Genomic DNA, 22,772 nt, shown 5'->3' on the forward strand with positions numbered 1-22,772 from the left:
TTGCCGTGAGTTCCGCCACAACATCCTGTAAGTGCTGCACGGAGTCCTTGGTGTCATCAGACAGTCGGTCGACTAGGGCCTCGACCTTGTCGATCCTGGACTCCGCTTCCTCTTGCGAGCTCTCTACCCCAACAAGTCTTTGTTGGCCATGGTAGAGTTCCTCCATGCTCGCTTCCAGAACATCCAGGCGGGTTTCCGCCGTCGTGAGTCTCTCCTTATGACTCTTTTTCCCAGTTAGCGCACCAGATTGCGCTTCCTCCGCTCGCGGAGAGTTGCCAACTTCTCGCTCATCCTGTTCGCTGCCGCGATCCTCGTGAGCGGCTCCAACATCATGAGAGCGAGTGTGCACATGCAGCCCACCTGCGGCTGCTTGGGGCAAGGTTCCGGCTTGCCCCGTCTTGCTTGATTCGCCACGATGCTTTGCCATGGCGAAGTTGCGAAGTTCGTTCGCTGTTCGATCGAAGAGCTTGCCCGCTCTGATACCACAATGTCACGACCTTAGCTGGAATTGCCTAAGGCGTGCGGCACCCTTGCGGCCAAAGACGCGAACTTAGCTTGCGTTGCCTAAGTCGCGAGTCACTCTTGTGGCAAAGACGCGAACTTAGCTTGCGTTGCCTAAGTCGCGCTTCGCCCTTGCGATCTTGCTCCGCAATGATCAGCCCACTTTGTAACCTCTCGCAGGTCCCGAAGGACCTGTAAAAGAGAAAGAAGTTAGTTCGAAAGAACGAGCAACGGACAAGTCCCGAAGTCTCGCGAAAAGGGAAGCTTTACAAGCAATTCGACGAACACCTTGTGTGCACAAGAGAAAAGAGGGAGAGGGAGAAAAACAAGGCTTTCAAGGATGAACGAACAGCTGCAAGCCCACAAATAGCCGCTCACCTGGTCCCGGGCGCAAAACCAAGTTCCCGTAAAGGTCACGTGCGAACTTGCGAAAGAGTGTTCAACGCCCGGTATATAACCGAAGCCCCATCCAGCCCTGTGCCACCCGGGGGGTTCCTGGGGTCTGAGATGGCTGACATTTTGGTGAGCGGAGGCAGCTCTCCGCTCACCTCCCGCGGCACGCGAAAACGGAGCTGTTTTGGGGTTGTTTTGCTCGGTTCGGTGAGCGGTCGCTTTGCAACGCTGCAGCTTGTTCGAACTTACATATTTACAAGCAAAATGACCCAAAACCATGAGAAAACATGCTGTCAAGCAGCTGTACATGCAGGTGTGAGCGACGAACGGTTCGTTGAACGAAGTTGTTGCGGGTGCGCGACGACCGTTCGTGACAGTCCGCTACCCGCAAGAGGAATGATGGCCAATGGTTTCCACATTACCATAGCTCCACACACGATCATAGTGTGAAACAGTCAAGGGAGGCAGTGAGGACATCATTCATGGGCGGTGATGGATCGATACGATCGAAATCCAACCATTAACGATTGATACAAGTTGATAGTGATCATGTTTTGACTATATCGCTCGATACAAGGGGTGTACCGAGAGGCACACTCTTGCCTGGTATGTATCGGGACTGGTCCACATACTATTTGTCTGACAGACTAATACGACCACCCATTCATACTGTATTGGGTGATACAACTTACCTTATTTTCGACACATAATCTACTATCTCAACTCGTATCTTTGTAGATGATTCAAGATTAATGAAAGCAAAGGCAGACTGTGTGACAAAGTTGCTCCTCAATGATCCAAAAAAAATAAATTCGTTATCTCACCCTAAAAACCTATAATTACTATCCATTTACAACTCATTTGCACTTTACTCATTGAAATTGAATTGAATTTGCATTAAATTAGGATTAAAAGGATTAAAGGAATTTTTAGCCATTTTCTAGCAATTTTCCAAAAAAATTGTTACATACCGATGTACCACCAACATACAATATGCTAGAACCAACATGTACATACCGGTCCGATCTGGGACCACCATGCCAAACGGCAGGAGATGGCAAACCTTGATATAAACCTTGTTATGACATGGGTCTTATATGAATGATAGCCCAATAGATGAACTAAAAATAACCTATATAACATATACTATCTAAGCACACAATTAAACCACAAGCAATCATTTAAAAATTGCATTCTTTGACCTAATCATTTCAGATGTTGTACTTTGAATTTATGATGGAACTATCAAACTTTGGATAATAATAACCCAAAATTTGGACAAGAAAGGACATATCAACCGTATAAGTGATTATATTTTCACTTATCGAAGAGTTTCAATATATAATATTTTTGGTCATTCGGGCAATGGTTCTATCAGCACAAAATTAGTCCATTATGGAATACAGGAATTTGTTTTAAGAATAAGAATTTTTAAAAATTATCATAGATCTAGGGTACATTCAGCTTAGAATCTGATCTCTAACCAAGACCTGATGGCAGATCCTGACGTGAAATTTAAAACATTGCATTACAGATTAAAGATTAAACTTTTGAACAGGCCTATAGCATTCTCTTGGGCCTATGATTTACATTTAACATTGATTCCTAATTATGAAACATTCTTGTACTTCCAAACATGATATGCAAACAGAAGAAACAATCAGGGAAGACTTTCAGACACAAGTTAGTCCTATAAAAAAATGACAGTGCATCAGAATCTCTACCTTCCTGTAACCAGCATTTTGAGAATTGTAAATTCAGCACCTAATTATGGTTTGACACACTAAAGAGAAAAAAGTACATTTTCTATCCAAATAGACCAAGATAAACAAGAATATTTAGCTTTAAAGAGATATCAACATGACTAAATAAAAAGCTGAGATATGTTTACAGAAAGGAATATCGATGGATATGACATTTACCAGTCTTCGCTTGACTGAACTCTTAGCAACTTTAAGTCCAGTAAAGGTACATCTAACAATTCTTCCATGGGCTACTGCTTGTAACTTGACAATTCCCTCCATAGCATGTAGAGTTGCGACAGCTTGTCTTCTAACCAGATGCCCATGAATTAGCGCCTGCAACCTGATAATACCTTTCAGGGCACGAAAGGCCCTGCATGCCTGCACCAAATATATGCAATAATTATCAAGTCATAAAGTAGGCAATTCATTTGCAGCAAAATCTGAATTAAGGGATGTAAAAGCATTATGAATATGCCAGCTAACGTTCATTGGTAGTGTCAAGCATCTTTTATTGAACGAATCACAGGTCATTCATCCAATAGAAAGTATACACTTCTTGCATTTTGATTAAGATAAAATAGTTACAACAAAAAAAGTTACCAGATAACCATGGAAGGCTGCCTGTGCCTTCGTAGCAGCCTGCTCTTCTATACCATTGTTAGTTTCTTTTGATGAGGTGGATTCTATGATTGCTTGACTTACGTGTGAAGTGACCAGTGCAATAGCACCTAATTTTGATGGTTCCTCCTTGTCCAAAGTTGAGATTAAGTCCACTCACTGGTGCTGGTTCAGAAATCAGTGGAGAATTCACAGCCAATACAGGTTCTCCTTCTCCTTAATTATACCCTCTATCGTTAGCAGATTTCTGCAGATAACAAATGGAATCATTTAGGTTTCTGTACTCAGAATGTTAAATAGGAGGAGCTTGACACACAATACAATTAACAAAGGAAACTGTGAACTAAAAATTAATTACTCACTCTTTTCCGAGGATAACAGAGGGGGTAATCCTCTGTTTAAAGAATTACTTAGGCAAAATACTCGGGCACTTCTCCACTATGAAGAAGAAAACAGCCACTAGGCTAAGGCCTTGGCAAAAACTAAATGTTAATATTGATGTCTAAAAAATGAACACTGTCAACACCTATGTTTTTTATTAGAGCAATTCCTTGAGTAGTTGCCATAACTTTAATGTCACATCCCCATGATGCTGGCTACAATTCATGGTCAGAAAATTTTGTAAACTTAATAGATAATTTACATTTGGACCCTAAATTTCAATGAAATTATAGTGTACACCCTCATAGATAATCACCCCCGGTATCAGGCAATTCTTGTAGGGTTTTGTTGCACCTTGCTTTTAGAATCCAGAAGCTTTTGTAACCCCTAAAGGTAATATAACATGAGTTGTCAGTGAACAAAAATACCCTCGAAATGGAAAATAAAAAAAAATCCCCTGTAATTAGTTATTTACCTAATAAAAACAGTTTGCTACATTCATCCATGGCTGACTGTTAATAGGAGGGCGCACCATACTACTGAATATGAGTTACTAACATAGAAGAGGAGAAAGAGGATAGGTTATATTAATTAAGAAAAAAGGAAACTGAAGGTGAAAGTTGGAAGAGAAAATGTGAGGCAATGTAGTCTTGTGCGAAAAGGAGGCTATTTTGAGATTTTGTCAATACACTTTCAACAGAAACATTCAAACTCTTAAGAGAATATCCAGGTAATATTCCCTCTTGATTAGCATATTTCAACCACAAGAAGTGAAAATATAGTTGTCTAGGAAACCATGCAGTGTGAGATGTAATTAATGATGAGGGACGATGTACACCATAATTTTGAAAAAAATATTAGTGTGACAAATATTTTTTATTCTGATTTAGTTAGTTTCGTATATTCATAAACTCCTGGGAGGCCTATATCCATGCTTAGCACAGAAGTTTCTATAAAACTACACAGGTAACATCAAGCTTGATTTTCATGTTCCTTAAATAATATAATGCATATCTAACATACCCTGTTGTCAGAGAAAATGTGTTAATCTGGTTTTGTCATGTGTATTTATTTATTTCCTTAATTTTTGCACTAAGAACATAACTTGCAAAGGAAAATTACAGCTAGGCTGACTTCTGGTGTGTTTTGTATTGTTAACTATGAAGCAAGTGAGAAGTCTGAAGAATAAATTTTAAAAATTCAAAACAAATTCGAAAACTAAATTGTTGACCAGTTCAATATCTGCTATGGACATTGACATGGACATGCAGATATCGCAAAATAAGGCATGTCATACATTCCATGCAAACAGTAAACAGCATAAACTCCTTTGATTATCTCGCTAACCAGACCCTCTTTGGGCAGGCGCTGTGTTCTTGATCCTTCTTAATTAGCAAAACAGTTGGAAAGAATTGTAGCAGAACAATGAAAACACTAACTGTTACAAGCTTTAATGGTAAACTGTTAGAAGTACTGACAAGAAATTATAACTATTGATATACAAGGCTGACACCTTCGAGATAGTATTTGATATTAACAATTAGCAACCAGAAAATAGAAGACTAGCATACAAATTTCAGGACCTTGTATATGGATCTTAAACAATAGACTTCCAAAATATGGAGCTTATGCATTAGGCATGATGGGAATATCCATAAATTTGACAAGATGATGTGACTGATTAGAAATGTGCTTCTGATGCTGCTAACATTGACTATTGGAAAGGTCAAAATAAAAACAAGGTGCACATGTCAATATCTTTTGTCACTCAAAAAAGTATAGTGACAAAATCAATAATCAATCATGTAAGAGGGACGTTTCACCAGTGCGCCATTGTGGCGTATGATCAGTGTGGTCAGCCTTTTGTCAATGCAATGGTCAGAATTGACTAGTGTTGGTCCATTTATAAAGATTTAACAAAGAGTTTAACAGGTACCTAAGTTGCTGTAAGAGTATTGTATCATCAGTATAGGGTTCTATAAATTACTGCTTCATTTCTTCATATTCATGTTCGAGAGATCATCCAAATCGATGAAGATAATCTTATAGTGGGAACCCATTTTGTTTGGATTTCAGAGCAATTGATTGTATAAAGATATTGAAGCTCATTGCAGTTCACAAGTTACAACAAAAATAGCATGCATATTCATGAACGGAGACAAAGACTTGGTTGATGTGTTGATGCTAACAACTCTCAGAGACTTACAGAAGATGTACCTGCATTAATTGTTGACACGGCCAAAGCTCAATGTCAACACTTGTTGTCTGCACAATTTCATAGCCATAAGCCGACATAACATTTTCGAGTTCCTCTACAACAGCTTTTGCAATATCATTCTTCTGCTCGAAAGCATCACATATCCATATTGACCTTTGGCACAATAGCTCTGATTAAAACATAAAAGCAGACTTGAGTTCTACATCACTCAGCCAAAGAAATATGATGTTTATGTACCAGTAAAATTGGAATGCACCAGGAAGGTCGGTAGTTCAAGAATTACTCAGTTGCACTATGTCATACATATGAAAACTTCTTTTTTTTTTTTTGCCGTAAAGAAGAAACTTTATTAACTCAAAGCTTGAGTACAAAAGATATCCTTTTTCATCAAAGGATACAAGTATAGAAAGACCAGGATGAAAATTTTATTTCCACAAAAAAGTGGACTTGAAAGTGCTAGAAAAAGTAGCCAACCAATTACCCGGCATGTTAATCTCCCTATACGTGTGTTTGAAAGAAATAGGGCAAAGGGTAAGAGAAATATGTTGAATGTCTCGGACTAACAATATAAGAACTTATCGACAATATTACAGAGCAAGATGGTAAAATTAGTAGTTTTATCAAATCCACCAACAAGGTTCCAGCACACAAATGCTGTTGAAGATTTACAGAACTCTATCTAATGCATGTTAATCTCCACTAAGGCTCATCTCAACCATATCTCTTTCTATTCATACTGTGTCTCTGTTGCTGTTCACACGTTACAACCTGGTCTTGAAATTAAAACAAGATGTCCCCATATCTTATTAGGGAAATGTAAGAATTAGTTACCCTCCTATTGCACTTCTATCAGTGAATACAGCAACAGAACACAAAATAGTTACTCAAAATATCTAATGCAAATATTCACACAAGAAAACAAGTCCTGAAGGATATATACTTTGCAAACTATACTTAATGGTAACTCTGCAGCTTTATCAACTAATCAACAGATAGTTATTGCTTGATTATCTGATTATCCTCCAAACAGTTTTTCTTAATATTTTGTCACAGACGTATACCATCAACAAGAAGCTATAAACATCAAAGAAGATCTGTCGAGTTTGCCAAACCTTAGCCTCCTATAACTAAATTTATCTTTAAGAAAAATATAAGATTGACATTTGATCCACTGACCCTAGCCACTTTCAGAAAGTTGATGCGAAGAGGATGTACCTATGCATAAACAATATGAGAAACACACCAAAATAAACCAAAAAAATACAGTCAACTGCAATTGTTTCAGTTGCTTGTGTGCACTATGTATCACATATGATTACAAAAGGTGTTGAATTCATACCATCAAATACATAAGCCAGATTATGAGATTTTGTATCAGTCAATTTGTAAAAAGCATCACTAACCTTGGAAGCCAGAGCACGGTATTTTCGTGATGCAACAACATTTGCAAAAACATTATCCTGCAATGATGAGGCGTATTTGAATGGTTAGAGTGAACATGTTGGACAATTTAATAATTTAACCGGAGAACTAGACCACAAACGTGATATACACATGTGTTACTCATCAATGAATTGAGTAGGCGATCTAGTGCATAAGGTTCCTGCTAGTGCATATTCCAGGATGAGTCAGTTTATAATAGAAGTTGGAAATATTTGTAAACTGATCTATAAGAGAAAATAGACTAGACATGTGGATATAATAGAAAGACACCCTAAAAATTACTGTCTGAAGGCAGCACATATAAAACCACTAAAGGTGTCAATCATAACTTGGACACATGTGATACTTATAGCTACTGTGAAGAACCAACCAAGGTGCTTTGGTTTTTCATGAATTGGAGCTTCCTTCATAGCTGTGTTACGTGAAGCTGTGACAGGAAACACTGGTAAACTTATATAATATTGTTAACCAACACAAAGCCATGAAGCAAAAGAAGCATGGAACTATAGCCAAAGAGGCCTGAAACAAGTAAATAACTTAAAGACTGCTGTTTGAAAGCGATCCAATACAATTTTTGAAAAATGAAGAAGATGAATTCTTTATCATGGCCAGACTTTTAGCATAATCATGGTCAGAGAAGAGCCTTTGGTGTTGTTTCACACTTAACATTCAGCTACTGCAATCGCAGTGAAAGATGACCATCTATTCAGTTAACCAAGAAACCAAAGCACACAATTGCATCCTGGCTGAAGGACAGCATCATACTTTCCAAAATGCTCCCTGATTGCAACGGTGGATTGTTCTACTTGCACACAACAAAGCATTTGCCCCATGGTTTATCACCCATTATCCCAGGTGATGAATTAGTCAAACTTGAATTTCAGACAGAATATATATTCTATATCTAACTCGGTGCATAATTTATCGATTCTAAGCCAACCAGAATGGAGAATACAACATTTTCTTGACCATATGTAATAAATTCTGCGACACAAATTTTAGCACAATGCACACAATGTTGATAGTAGCTTAAACAAAATTAGGCTTCACTCCAAGGAAAAAGAAATTGAATTCTATACTAGATGGTGACACAATTATTTAAAGATCGGACTTGAAATGAAGCTTTGTGAAACATTACATCTAGCTTGCACGTGAAGAACATCTAGAGACTCCCGCAGCTTCCACCAATAAGAGTTACAAGTTATCAAATTCAACCGGGTGAAGAAAAAGGTATAGATAACTTGATACAGGTTAAAGACATCGAATGAAACGAGCCAGACGTTCCAAAGCTCCTTGATTATCTCGGCAAACTAATGGGCAAATTACCATATACCCCAGAAAAACTACACATTAACCGAGGATCAAATTTCTGGACCAAGAATTCCTATTGTATTGCAGAAAAGCATTTTCTGATAAGAAAACTATCATTCCTTGGAGCGGAAAAAAGCTTCTTTTGTTTTTTTTTTTTTGGCCCAAACCCGACCAGAGAATTAACATGTTGGTGTTTAAGTTGTGTTATAGACATATGTTTATATGGATATCAACAGAAATATGAAAAATATAACTTACGGAAGGGCAGCAGGGCAGGGGAAGCAATCGAACCAAGAGAGTTGGTGGTAACAGGGGAGATCAGGTAGTCACCTACTCAAAAGAAAGAAACTTGTAGAAAGCGGAAATCAAGAATGAATGCTGTTGGCAGCAATATATCTTCCCTCCTAAAAAGAGTATGCCCAAGACATGTAAGGCTTGCACAAAGAGGTAGTCGGTCAAAGTATAGTAGTTGTTGTTCATGATACATACCTTGGCTTGCAGATGACTTGTCGAAGGATGTTTTCTTGGTGAGGAAGTAGAAATGCTGGTAAATGCAGATAAAGGGGCATCCGGTAGGTCATCGTCCAACACGATATCTGAAAGGGGGGGGGATCGAAGTACAAAAGGGAGTATTGACTGAGCGAAGGGGATCGATCTATCTATGTATGTAGATAAGAAGCATACCATCAAGTTATTCACAAATAAAAATCCCTAAGGAAAAAGAATTCGTCGAAGTCCAATAAATGAAATGATGGATTCACTCCGAGGCGGCTGGTGGCGTTCGATTCTTCCCTAAGCATAAGTCCTCCATAATGCCGATGACAACCGTGAAGGAAAATAATTTAAGAGGGACTTGGAACATGGTTTAGCTCGACATGTGACATTTGAAGGGAGATTGGGGCCGCGCGATGCATTTCATTAGAAAGTCATGAAAATACGACCTTTTGTCGAGAATCGCAATTGCATCCGAAGGTTAAGTGAAACATAATCCTCGACACCTCCCGATAGAAAGCTGTGCCAAACCAATCTTATGTCATTGGCAACTATTTAAGAGTTGCAAAGCACGCGTGAGCGTTTGTCATGGACAAAGAAAAGAGTCGATATGATGAGTACGAAGACTGAGCTGAGCCACCCAAACTCGTGCTTGCTTTATCGTGTCTTGAAGAAACGAGTAAATAGAAGGGTAAAGGTATGTTTTCCGGCACATGACTTCGGCTGCATCCAATCTTTGGTGAGCGAGCGGCCTACGTTACCGCGATCTATACTCCACCTTCCCACCTATTTTTCTTCCTTCCATCTGTTCTTGCCTATTCTTCTTCTTCCTTTTTCTTTTTTTTTTTGGTTTGACGAAAGAAAGAGATCGATCGGCTACAAACGCGCGACCGTCGGATAAATAAGCATCCCTGAATCGAAGTCCTCCACTTGTAAAACTTTGAGACAGGTTGGGTGGTCTTCTTCTTTGGTCCACCCCATACCGGAGAAGTAGCGCACACAAACACATCGGCCCAGTCTCTCCATATACATTACACATAAAACAAAGACGGAGAGAAGATAAAGACGATGACAGGCAGTATGGAGCAGCCCACCGGAATGCTTTGCCGTCGCCCCTGGTTTTCCGTTTGGGCAACCGCTTCTTCGACTGGCTGACTTAGTCACGGTGGAGAGTTTCTCGGGTGACGTGGTTTCTCATAGACGCCTAGGTGCGGGTCCCACCGTAATCAGATTACGGACTACGAGAGTCTCACGTAAACCGTGAAACTTTTGCAGTGTGGTTCGGTCGACCCGAGTAGCATCTTCCTTTCCTCCTCGTCCAGCATCCCCACCTAAATGGCCTCCCGTCCCTATTTATAGCCCCACCGCCATCTCCGTCACCTTCCTCCAACCGGAATCATCCCCGTCCCGGACTCCCTCGCTCTCGTGGAGGAGGATATCCCCACCCTTCCCCTTCCCAAAAAGAGGCATAGGAGACCGTTCGTTTCTCCTCCATTGAAAAAAGCAAAGTACATAGACTTTGCTCGCTCATGAGTAACTAGAACTCGGGTGTACAGATCCATCATCCCATCCCTCTTCTCCTACTTGCCCACCTTGCGACGACAACTGCCTTCCTCTTCTTTTCGTCCTGCCAAAACCCAATCTTTTTCCCGTTGTCCGAGTCTTGGGAGTCCGGCATTTCTTGAGTCGCTCGAACTCCCGACTTTGATTGATCGGCACCGGGATCTCCTGGGTCGGGTTTTCTTGTCTCAGGCTTTTCTGTTTTTGGATGAGGGTCAACGGCAGCTTGGCCGACCGGAAGGGAAGCGACCAAGTAGCGACGGGGAAAAGCACGTCTTCCTCCAACTCCAAGAAGAATAAGAGGCGGCAGAAGAAGTCGGCGGCCATGCCGACCGCCGTGCAGAGGGTGTTTGAGGCATGCAAGGAGGTGTTTGCCGATGGTGCGCCTGGCATCGTCCCATCGCCGGATGAGGTGGAGCGCCTTCGATCCGTTCTCGGTACTACTATACGCTACGGCCGGATTTTTCCTTCTTTCTTTTGCCTATTCTGTAGAATGGATCGGAACAGATTGCTTTGCAGCAGTTGCACATCGATGTTAAGTAAAACAGATCGGATTAGTGAATTCGCTTCCGCTAAATCTTAGGCATGAAAGAACCGTCGACAGCTTAAAGCGGCGACTTCGGTTGGATCGGAAAGAGAAGATATTAGTTGATGCCCACAGCTCTTCCGAGACTGTTGTGTAGTTTGTAAGTGAGGTCGCCAATCTTTCTTAGGACACTGTTCTTTTCATGATATCAAATGATATTACATCGCAAGATTGAACTGAATCTTCTCTGCCAGCATATAGTTGCTTACCATTAAGTGTATTTCTGTAAACTTGTGAATGGGTTTTCTTTTCTGAAAAAGGGTTTCAATGGCTAGATCATGACTTTTCTTTGTCAACGGGTTTATGTTTTACTGTGAACAAGCAAACATGATCAGGTGGGGATATTGCAGGGAACCTTACCACACCTCTGTACGCGCTTTGATTGCTAGCTCCCGGCGCAGTCATGATATCGCTGCCCACGATCTTCTTTGGTTCTCTTATCTCCTAAATCCTATGGAATCTTCATGAATGAGATATAATAGGAAACGGAAGATTTGGGTAGCAATTAGTTGAATATAGGAAATTTACTTTTGTCACATATTGATTCTCGATCTCTAATGTGGTGGTCGTCCCACGCAGATGCCGTAATGCCAGCAGATGTCGGTCTAAGTCCAAACCTGTCATTTTTTCGAGATGTCGGGACGGGTGGACCTCCTCCAGTGACATATTTGCACCTATATGAGTGCCCCAAGTTCTCGGTATCCTGCTGCACTCTGTGGATTCTGCTGCCAGATGCATTTGATTTGAAGTCTCTCGTTGCATTTTTGCAGATTGGTATCTTCTGCCTCCCGCAAGGAGCTGTAATTCCACTGCATGATCACCCGGCAATGACTGTTTTTAGCAAACTTCTCATGGGCTCCATGCACATCAAGTCATACGATTGGGTTAATGATCCGCTTGGCTCCGACCAGAGAATCAAATCCTCAACCGGTGTGTGCCGCTCCATGCTCTGTCGGATTGGTGGAGTTTGTATGAAATACTAAGGAAGCGTTTGATCGATGATCCTCTCAAGACTTGATGTACTACTTCTAGTATTGACGAGTGATGGTTAATGTTTATAAATCCGCAGGCGCGAGTTTGGCAAAGTTGCACACCGATGCCATCTCTGTTGCTCCCTGCGAGACGTCTGTTTTGTACCCTGCCGCTGCGGGTAACTTGCATTGCTTTACTGCAGTGACTTCCTGCGCAGTGTTGGATGTTCTCGGACCACCATACGACGACGAAGAAGGGAGGGCTTGCACTTACTACCGGAGGAATGCGTGCTCCAATCTTCCGGGTATGTATGCCGTTCACCGTTCTCCCTATGATACTTACGATGATCCAAGTGCTGCGTGGTGCAATGTACGTAGTCGTCGGATCGGATAGGCGATGCGTGTTTGGTTTTTCGTTTCCACGAAGAAAGTGTTTTGTGCGGTATGTATGCATGGTTGCTTGTTTCAGGCGATGGGCTAACGCGGTGTGGGGAGAGGGAGGAGTACTATGCATGGCTGGAAGAGAGGGGAAGCGAGCCTGATGAGCTGGTGGTACGCGGTGCTGAGTACAAGGGCCCCAGAATAGTCGACCACTGAATTTGTACTGTGACTGTTGCAGCAAAGATGAACAAACAAACAAGGTTAAAGAGAAAGATGATGCTCCTCAGAGAAGAGGAGAAAGGAAGGACCACGTAGTTGTGCTATTCATCTCTTGATTCCATGATGGATATATACATGGAGCAATAAACACCCCCATTATGTCCTTTTGGGTTCGTTTCCAGATGATTATGGTTTTTCTTTCTTTTCACGGAATGTTTATTTTTCTGTATTCATTCGTATGGGCATAAGACTAGGTTGGAGAGTACAGTAATAAATCTGTTGAGGAGGCACGAGAATGACAGTACCACTACCACGGGAGCCTTTGTGGGGTGTGTGTCCGCATAAACAAGGTGAGATGCGACTTCCCACGGCTGCTTGCTTGTTGGAGCAGAGAGAGAGAGAGAGAGAGAGAGAGATGACTTCTGGAAACCACACCTTGCGAGTGTGTACCGGACCTCTGCATGGTGGCCTCTCGTGTGCCATCTGTAGAAACGAGCTGCTCTTTCCTCTCTCTCTCTCTCTCTCTGTGGCGCAAAAAGGCACTCCACTCTTGGATGTATTGAATTGAATTTTCTTCTATCGTTTAATATCCGGAGCTAAGATGTTAATGGGAATTACACGATTACATGTTTGTGTTTTGGGATGAACAAGTTAAGACGACGATACCTACCCCAAGTGAGGCAATAGGTTCTATATGTCGTTGCCTTTGCCTGATGTCTAATATGAGACAATTATAATAAAAATGCATGTATTCTCAAATCCATCTAATATGGATAATTATAATATAATGCAAGTATTTTTAAATACATCTAATATAGACATTATAACATAATGCATGTATTGTCAGTCAAATTATTTTCTTTATTACTTTAGTTATCATCATATATTTCACCTTAGTGGTTGAAAACATAATAGTCGATTGGAGCTCGACTTTTCGAGTCATTACAATATTACGACAACAATGAATCTCCTTTTGTCAAGATCTTATCATAATCAAATTTTCAAAACTCTATAAGACAGACTGACATTAGTTCCCCCAAATAGTAAACAAGCCTTTTGAGTTACTCGAATCTATTTAATAGCTTTCTAGTGAGCTTTTCTCGGGTTTGCTATGTATTGACTCAGTATGCTAATAGTATAAGCAAGATCTGAATACATACAGACCATGACGTACATTTGCATAAGGAACTTTTTTTTGTTTATTCTGTTTAATCTTAGAAGCATAATGACTCTAACGATCGAAAATGTTCTTTTATTTATTCTGTTTAATCTTAGAAGCATAATGACTCTAACGATCGAAAATGTGCTAACAGATCACATGTCAAATCATTCCATCATTTTTATGTATATCTCTTCAGATAAATATAACTTCTTAATAAATTTGTCATGATACATCTCTAAGAAATCATTTTTTCGCCACAAGTCCTTCGTTTCAAACTCCTCCTTAAGTAGTTATTTAAGCATGTCTATTTCATACTTCTCTATTGTAGTAACAAACATATCATCAATGATAATAATAAATATATCATGAATTACTTAATTTTCTTTAAATATATGCAACTATCATAGAGCTATCTAATATATCCTAAATTAGGTATAAATTGATCAAATTTTTTATATCATTATCTTGGAGACTATTTGAGGCTGTAGAGGGACTAATTTAGCAAAAAAAACATGGTTCTTCTTTTCGTTTTTCATAAACCTTAGTTGCTGCATGTAGATATTTCTTCAAAGTCTTTATAAAAAAATGTTTTCATATCTAGTTACTCTAACTCAATGTCGCTTCTAAGGCTAATAATTATTGAAGAGAAGTATGTTTAACAACTTGACAAATGCTAATAATGAAGATGTTATATCCTTCACCCACCAAGTGAGCCTTATAGCTACCCTCTAGATTTAAAAAAATCACTTAGCCTAACTAACTTTTTATTGGGTGAAGGCTTCACTAATTCTCATTATTCAATAGTGAATGAAATTATTATGATATTGATTCTTCTAGTTTGGACTAAGTCTCATTGTATGAAGTTGGCTCTTTTACACTCTATAACTCTATAATAATAGTGATTGCATAAGTGATGATATTCATATTCTTTGAGTTTGAATATAGTCTATGACATGACCAGCTAAGGACAAAACTACAAGGGGCTCCTCGGTGGTAGGTTATGGTTCCTCCTTATTTTTCATATTTTGGAGATGTAGGAATAATGACAGATTCTTCAGGTATAGTGAATATTTTAGAATCAAAACTCCTTGTTCAGTCAGTTCTATATCTTTTGCAATATTCTCCTTATCTTTCTACAATAATAATTCTTCATTAAAAATAATACCCTTATGTATCTCAGTTTTAAAATTCTAGTACCAAACTTTATACTCTTTTAACCCCAAGGGATAACCTAGGAAAATATAGTATTTTGACGTATATTCTAGTTTATCATCCTTAACCTAACATATATTTTCTTATTAAAATATTATATTTTCCTAGGTTATCCCTTACGAGCAAAAGACTTTAAAATTTTGTATCCAAAGAATCTCAAAACTAAGATAAAGGGATATTATTTTTGATGAATAGGTGCTATTGTAAAAGGATAAGGAGGAGGCTACGAAAGCAAAATTAACTGAACAAGAAGTTTTGATTCCAAAATCATCCTCTATACCTAAAGAACTTGTCATTATTCATATATCTCCTAAAGATGAAAAAAAAATGAATCACCACAAATCTAAGAGTAGTGCCCCTACAGTTTTTCCCTCAACCGATCACGTTATGTATCACATCCGAATCCAAAGTACACAAATGTCATCAACTACACACTCACTGTTGCTAAAGAGTTGCATAGTACATCAGAGTCAATTTCATACAAGAATATTCTTAATAGTCCAAACTGAAAAAATTGACATCAAGCAATGATCATTTTATTCACTATCAAAGAATTATACTTTGAGAATTGACGAAGCCTCCACCCCATAGCCAGCTAGTTTGGTGTAAATGCATATTTAAGATCAACAAAGAAAACACCTATAAGACTCACATGATGACTAAGAGATATAACCAGATTTGTTTTATTAAAAACACGTGATGTGTTGTGAGAATATATATATATATATATATATATTCTCGTAGAGCATTTTTCTTTCATGGCCATCCTGGCCCTATCGACCACCACCCTCTGTCAACTCTTGGTCACGTCGATCACCCCCCTCCATCGAACCCATCCAACGACGGAGGTTTAATGACCCTCGTTGTACCCCATTGAACTAATGAAGGAGTGGTCCTCACTTATCCTCGGACTAGCAAGGACGTTTGAAACTTAGGAGTTTTCTTTTTCTGAAAATTCATCTTTCTTAAAAAAACAAATAGAAATAAAAAAAAAATTCCCAATGTTGTGGCACTGACCAACACGAATCTTCACGGCGCAAACATTTTCACGGACCCGAATCTTTTTGGAGGTTTGAGTTGCGTCGGATTCGGATTCAATTATTTATCAACATCCAACAATATGCTACCGGGTCGAATACTAAACCCGGAATGAAAGCATTCCACGATTTCTTCGGCCTTCCCGTTGTGAGTTTTGTCGGTGCTGAGACGATGGGCGACCCGATCGCGGATCACAAGCAGTAACCCCACTCCTCTTCTTCAACCTACTCCGTATCTATCCTCCGATTTGCGCTTGTGTTAACCAGACGATGGAGCAATTTTTACCTTTTTCTGTTTCCAAGCGAGCCTCGGTGCATCAAATGCAAGCTATCTTTCTGACCCGAGATCATAACATTTTCCAAGGCCGGCAAAGTTATGAAGGTAGCACTTTATACCGCTGCTGTTTGGGCCACTTGGCAGTGTTTTGAACCTTCGTCACTTGAATGGAAGACTCAGTTTTGGAGCCCCCTTTACCAGTACAAGCTTCTCAATTTCTCTCAGAAGTTGAATCTGAAACATATGAAGCTCGCCAGGCTGCCAGTAAGGAGCCTCGGAAGTTATTTCTTTGACTTCTATTGCCACAGTGAAATATGCATAAAGAGATAATTCCATCTCCAGTCTGCTTCTTTTTTATTGTACTTTGACCCGCGTTATAGGAGAATCTCATTGTCCCATCTAATCATCTCACGAAAGATTTCGATGAATTGTTATTTCCACATACAACTGTAAGTTAAATCTGTTGCTTGCAAAGCAATGGCACACAGGACATGGTTTCTAGTTAAAGAACCATGAGCTTAACTCAAGTATCTGAGATGCTATGATTTTATCTGCAGGAGATTAGACTGGTTATTAGTTTGATAGATTTGACATCGTGCATTTTTGGAGGAACAGAATCAGCAAGTCTAATGACTATTTAGGCAAATCTTACATCATTTCCACATCGGCATTGAAGGATTGGTTTCTTGGAGGTTTGGGGTACACCTCACTGTTCTCCTATTGGCAGAAAAGACTCCTCTACAACCATGACCACACATCCTTATCGTAACTTGAAACTAAGGATTCGATTGGACATAGCATATAGTCGATCTGAAGGACGTCAGAGTTCAATAGACGGGGTTGGTATATACATTTGCATCCTGCACACAGCCAACTTGATTTCATGCCCGGTTAAGAAGACAGGGTCAGTCGGTGCAGATGCATGTAAGTGCTATCTTCTTGAAAAGACTTATTGGCATGAAATTGTCATTTTAGCTGATAACCTGTTGGGTGCAGACCATATAGGTGGGCTTGGACCGAATGATTTGGGCATTAAATCTGAATCTGATTTATTAAAAAAAAGAAAACGGAGAACGTGATGACGAAAATAAAAATAAAAATAAAAATAAAAAATTAAGATTTTGAAATTTTTGTTAAACGATCTAAAGCTTTATCAATTTTGACTCAAATTTTATATAAAGAATTCTTGTAACAAGCTCTATAATTCTATAGTTTTATCTCTGATATACCCACTTGATGAAACCTAAATCTTTCCTTTGATGAAATCTATCTATTATGATAATGGTATATTACTATTGAATCAAGATATGTGTTCTTGATGTTATTGTGATTGTGATCCTCTAATTATTTATAGAAGAGTTATTGTAAACATATTATCATTATTGATGATAGTAGAGGTCTGAAATGAACTACGGTCCCGTAATTTTTTCGTATTAAATATTTACATAAAAAAAAATTATATCTCACTTTATGATTGATTCATTATTTTACTATTTATACTACACTTGTTAATATTTGTTTTGGTAACAAGTTAATATTTTGATAAGAAACTCATTTTGATTTATTTTACTAAAATAAAATTTTCCAACAAAACCAACCATTCATACCATTTATATGTTCTTTCTGATGATGAATATAGAACTTTATTTACAATAACACTAGTCGACCAAGATTTTAGGGTCCTGACAATGGAAATACAATTCTTTAACTCCGGAGTTACCTATGCCAGCATTGACTTGTCCTAACACTTCTTCGAGTGTCATCCTGAATGCAGTTCAGCAGGAGAGGTCATGGGAATTAGGTGTTTCGACAGCTCGATGCTGTGTTACTGCTGGGTAGGGGGCATGATGGTTATGGGTACCCTCATAGGTGGTTATCACAAAGCTTGAGTCGTCTCGGTGTCTCTCTACTTTCTTCTTGACTTGGCATCCTTCGCTTGAGCAGCGATAGTAGTTCCTGCAATCTACTTTATTAGTTCGTCTTCGCAAACCAAGCAGCACAATCAACATGTAAGTGCTCTTTCGAAAGTAATGTATGCGCGCAACCTTCGAAAGACGAGCACTTCACCAATCTAATAAAAAATGAAAGGTCCTTTCATTCAAATCCTTGTGGATGTGGAACGAACTCTGTTCGTATAAGTCGAAATTGAATAGATTTGCACTTGCTTAAGAGGTTTGACCTCTAGAGATATGTGCATCTGATGAGAGTATGATTCTTGTTTTTGTGTATTGACATGCCATATTATACCTAAGATTAAGAGTTTCACCTGGGATTTGGGCTGCTTTTCACTGCTTTTTTCCCATACTTCCTCCACTTGTATCCATCATCTAATATCTCAAGCTCTGATTTTGTTTTGAATGCGACTTTAAAACTGCTGCTCCTCTTCGAAGATCTCTTTCCGGCATCCTTGCTTCTGCATGATCGATCACATATGAAATACCAAACACATGGTAAAGTAAATATCGTTAAACATCCATGAATCGAGTCTCAAGCCAACTAGTGTAAAGACTTGGCCTAAACACTTGCTTGTTGCAATCTGTGATCTTGGTTTTGTTGGCGGCGCAGTCGGCGGCCTGCACAAGAGGATACCGGTGAACGGATGGATGGCTCAAAGAGGCCTCTTCGTGTCCGTCATCGGCGAAGGTGAGATAGTCGTCGACCTCAAACACCCCATCTTCTGGCAGAGCGTTCTCAGAAGAATTGGACGGCATCGAAGAGGAAGAGGAAAACATGATGAGCAGTGAGAGCATAAACTTAACCTCGACCGGCGGAAACTTCATTCAGCGAAGCCCGAGCGATCCTTCTTGCGCCAAGTCCGTCGGCCTTTTCTTGGGGACCTTCGTTGGCTTGGGGGCAAAGACTTGGTTGACTTGTGAGTCAATCCACTGGTTGCGAGCAGTCTGCGTGGAATACAGGTCAAGGCGCAGACTGGTCAAGAGAATATTGAAGTCCAATCGTATTCCGGCATCGGTTCCTCCCTCCTTTAGGCCTTTGGCATCAAACCAATGGAGCCAAAAGGCGATGCTTTTTGTTTTCATTATGAAAGCTTTTGAGAAGTGATCTTTCCGGCCCCCATGACGCAGAAGAACAGGGAGTTGTAGACTTGGCCGATCGACGACTTGCACGACGGACGAAACAAGTTCCTGCGAGGTACACAGGAAACCAATCGAGCCCATTATTGTCCAGTCAATGCGCATGCGGTTGTGATTTGGCAGTGGTTTCGAAGGACAAAGTTGTGGTACCCCCAGTCCTGCATGCATCATGAAGGGTAGGCAAACAGCTCTCTCGAGATACGTGTGCAAACAGTAGGATTCCAAGCAGCTCATTCGATTCGATGGCGGCAAGTAGACGTTATGTCGCACAGGTTAAATATCTCAGTATAATTGGTATCGCCATCATTTTACTGGAGAAAGAAAAATACGTAGAGTTCCAGGATGTAGCCACTGTTGTTGGATAGCAACTCCATCCACAATCGCCTTGACTGAATCCACCCATCGTCCATTCGCAGCGGACAAGGATGTCCAACCACAACTCCAGCGACTAGTCCAAACGACTGCATCTTTCTTTCATGTCCACCATCCTGAGGAACACGGCATCCGTCCCAGTGCAACGGGGAAGAGGGGAGAGGAAGGGGCAGTTCCCTCGTAACGTATTACGTGTTCCAGTGGGGTTACTGTATCCGTCGGTGACCTGTTGTAATCGTCCTCCTCCTGCTCTGCCAACCTCTACTTTATACGACCGGCATATCGATCCCGGAACGCTGGCGTGACTTGCTGGAATTACCACAAACGAAACGCCCGCCAACGACTTGCTCTCACGGCACCGCTCGTACATACAAGAATTCAAGTCCAACGCAGGAAGCGTGCTTCCGTGGTCAAACGATATTCCAGTACGTCCTGGTCGGTTGTCCCGTCAACCGCGTGGATAGATCACGGTCGGTCGACGTTGGCCACGCTTCCCTGGTCGATGACATGGATTGTGCCACGGAGATAAGCTGCTGCTGCGCGCTGGTCATCTGTTTTAGTTGACCAGCGCGCGCGTCTTTAGACTGGTGTTTGTAGCCAGACACGACACACCATCATCGAGTGGGGAGGCACACGAGTCGCTTCGTATGGTTGCTGCTGCTGCTGCAGTGTAGAAGACGAAAGGAAGAACGTGTGGCCTCAATTAGGTGTCCACATGTGCCCAGCTCAGTTCCCTTGAAGCGGCATCATTATTACATCATCGCCATGCCTCTCCTTGTGACACATTGGGATGCACCATGAGTTTTTAATGATACTGCATGACTAACGTGTCTCTATCACCAAGGCAACGATAAAACTGTGTTGACTTAACTTCAATGCTAGAAGATGCTAATTATTATTTTCTCATGGTGTGTTTATTTTGCTACTACAGCAATCATAGACTCCGATGATATATGCCATGATCTACTTATATCACGTGATTTATAGAAGGTCCTCATCTATCATGATTCCTTCACCATATTGGTTGCAATTGCCTTCATATAACAAGCTCTTATGCATCAAAGAAGAAAGTTATCTCCTCCTTCTCTAGCTATTTATTAGACCAGGGATTTAAACCTTCTATTTTTTTCATAAAGGATACCTTCTTAAAATAAAAGGACAAAAAATATATATTGAAAAGGGCATAGTGGCCTCTCATCAAAAGGCATAGAGGATAAACCCTTGCCATGTGAAGAAGCCAATAACTCCAAGAAAGAATAATAAGAAACATCTTTCTTTCTACCTCTCTACCTTATTATAAATAGTTCCTCCTTTTTGTTTCATCTTGAGCTCATAAAGATAGAGCAACAAAACAACTCCAACATTGAAGGGTTGCCCGTCAACCTTTAATATCTCTTCTTTGTTTGTGTTACAAGCGAGTCTTCGAGCTCCTAATCCCGATAGCAAAAAACGAGGTATTGTCGAAATTCCTCAAACATGGAACCGACTATGATTAGTTCAACAAAATTATTAGATCAATGAAACCGTAGATGGCGATATATATGTAATAGACTTTCACCTTGTTAAAATGTCCTCTTTGATTAAAATCATCCTATTTCCACCTCCTATGATTATAACAATCACCATCAATATTAAAATAATTTAATTGAACAAAAATTAAATAAAAAGTTAAAAGTAAACCAAAAAATAAAAATGATGCTAGCTATAGATTAATGATAAAAATAGGACAAAAAATAATGTGATAATAGTAGAAAATAGACAGCTATATTTAACAACTATATTTATATCGGTATCGTTGGTGCCACCAATCCTTTGTTCCAATGTTAAAATTCAAGACACTAATAAATAATCACACGTAACATTTGGCTATATTTTGGATCGGATCGATCTTTTTAGTATCTTTTTTTGGTTGGAATAAAACGAGATCTTATAAAATATTAATATAAATTAGATTATTTCTTAATAATTTAAAATTTTAAAATTATTAATCACATAATCATAATATTGATTGATTGATTGATGATGTATCATCTTCAATATTCCTCGAATGGTAATGATGTTGTGTGACCAACATAAAATGATAATTACGACTAAAATTTGAAATCATTGAAATGTGATCAAGAGTACCACACAATAGAATATTTTTAATTAATCAGATTTTTTTATTAAAATTCTATTTAATTAGTCATGTATCCATTCTCCATTCCTAGATGGGTTTTTTTTTTGGCTTGCGCTAATTAAATATCCACAAAAACAAATAGTCATTTGTCGGCATATGAAATAAATAAGCGAAAAACAAGTAAAGGGAATACTTGAAACCTTCATCTTCTTCCTCCTTCAAAGTCTCTCGAGGAATCGAGTGTGAGGAGCTCCAAAATGCTAATAAATTAGCGTAGATTTAAAATTTGGAACTTGTGGAGGGGAGGATAGATTAAATGTCACCAACGGCTATTTTCTTATCCTTTCTTCCCTCCGTACAAATCCAACTTGTTCGTATATAGATTTAGGATGATTTTCTTAGAAAATATTTCAATTGGTACTTGTCATTTTATTTATTTTTAAATAGTATTCCTAATTTAAAAAAAGCTTAACTATATTTTAATTTTTTCTTTTAAAAAAATAGAAAACATGTTTGAAAATACTATAAATAATTTAAATAGACTCATAATGTCACTTACGGTGTTCTTCAATAATATTTATAGTGTTTTCAGTACATTAATAAAATATTATAAATATTATTAAAAAATTAATAAATGAGTCAAATAAAAATACTATAATAATTAAAAATCGATAAAATAAAA

At 39.3% G+C, this 22,772-nt stretch overlaps 1 protein-coding gene and 1 long non-coding RNA gene across 12 annotated transcripts; one reads left to right on the forward strand and one right to left on the reverse strand.

The window, feature by feature from the left end:
• The first annotated feature begins 10,091 nt into the window (after nucleotides 1–10,091).
• LOC135580796 (plant cysteine oxidase 2-like) lies at nucleotides 10,092–13,109 on the forward strand. Of its 11 annotated transcripts, none has more exons than XM_065122409.1 (5): nucleotides 10,371–11,099; nucleotides 11,828–11,946; nucleotides 12,019–12,178; nucleotides 12,318–12,524; nucleotides 12,689–13,109. In XM_065122409.1, the coding sequence occupies exons 1-5, from the start codon at nucleotides 10,871–10,873 to the stop codon at nucleotides 12,814–12,816; spliced, it is 843 nt and encodes a 280-aa protein (XP_064978481.1). In that variant the 5' UTR covers nucleotides 10,371–10,870; the 3' UTR covers nucleotides 12,817–13,109. The 11 variants fall into 11 exon arrangements, 9 of the variants coding, with proteins under 9 accessions (XP_064978482.1, XP_064978480.1, XP_064978481.1 ...); XM_065122413.1 differs by adding an exon at nucleotides 11,246–11,348 and having other exon boundaries at nucleotides 10,962–11,099; nucleotides 11,599–12,178; XM_065122416.1 differs by adding an exon at nucleotides 11,246–11,348 and having other exon boundaries at nucleotides 10,962–11,099; nucleotides 11,828–12,178.
• A 4,978-nt stretch (nucleotides 13,110–18,087) lies between these two features.
• On the reverse strand, nucleotides 18,088–19,590 carry LOC135618264 (uncharacterized). The gene is made up of 3 exons (XR_010488956.1): nucleotides 19,034–19,590; nucleotides 18,774–18,920; nucleotides 18,088–18,463 (listed from the first exon to the last, which is right to left on the reverse strand). It is a non-coding gene; the product is annotated as an uncharacterized LOC135618264 (long non-coding RNA).
• Between the last annotated feature and the right edge of the window lie 3,182 nt (nucleotides 19,591–22,772).

Source organism: Musa acuminata, chromosome BXJ2-8 (assembly GCF_036884655.1).
Source record: "Musa acuminata AAA Group cultivar baxijiao chromosome BXJ2-8, Cavendish_Baxijiao_AAA, whole genome shotgun sequence".
NCBI classification, from domain to species: domain Eukaryota; kingdom Viridiplantae; phylum Streptophyta; class Magnoliopsida; order Zingiberales; family Musaceae; genus Musa; species Musa acuminata.

Coding starts and splice junctions, on each gene's coding strand:
- LOC135580796 (XM_065122408.1), top strand. CDS start 10,871: ATGAGGGTCAACGGCAGCTTGGCCGACCGGAAGGGAAGCGACCAAGTA. Junction 11,100..11,827: donor GCGCCTTCGATCCGTTCTCG/GTACTACTATAC, acceptor CGTCCCACGCAG/ATGCCGTAATGCCAGCAGAT. Junction 12,525..12,688: donor TGCGTGCTCCAATCTTCCGG/GTATGTATGCCG, acceptor TGCTTGTTTCAG/GCGATGGGCTAACGCGGTGT.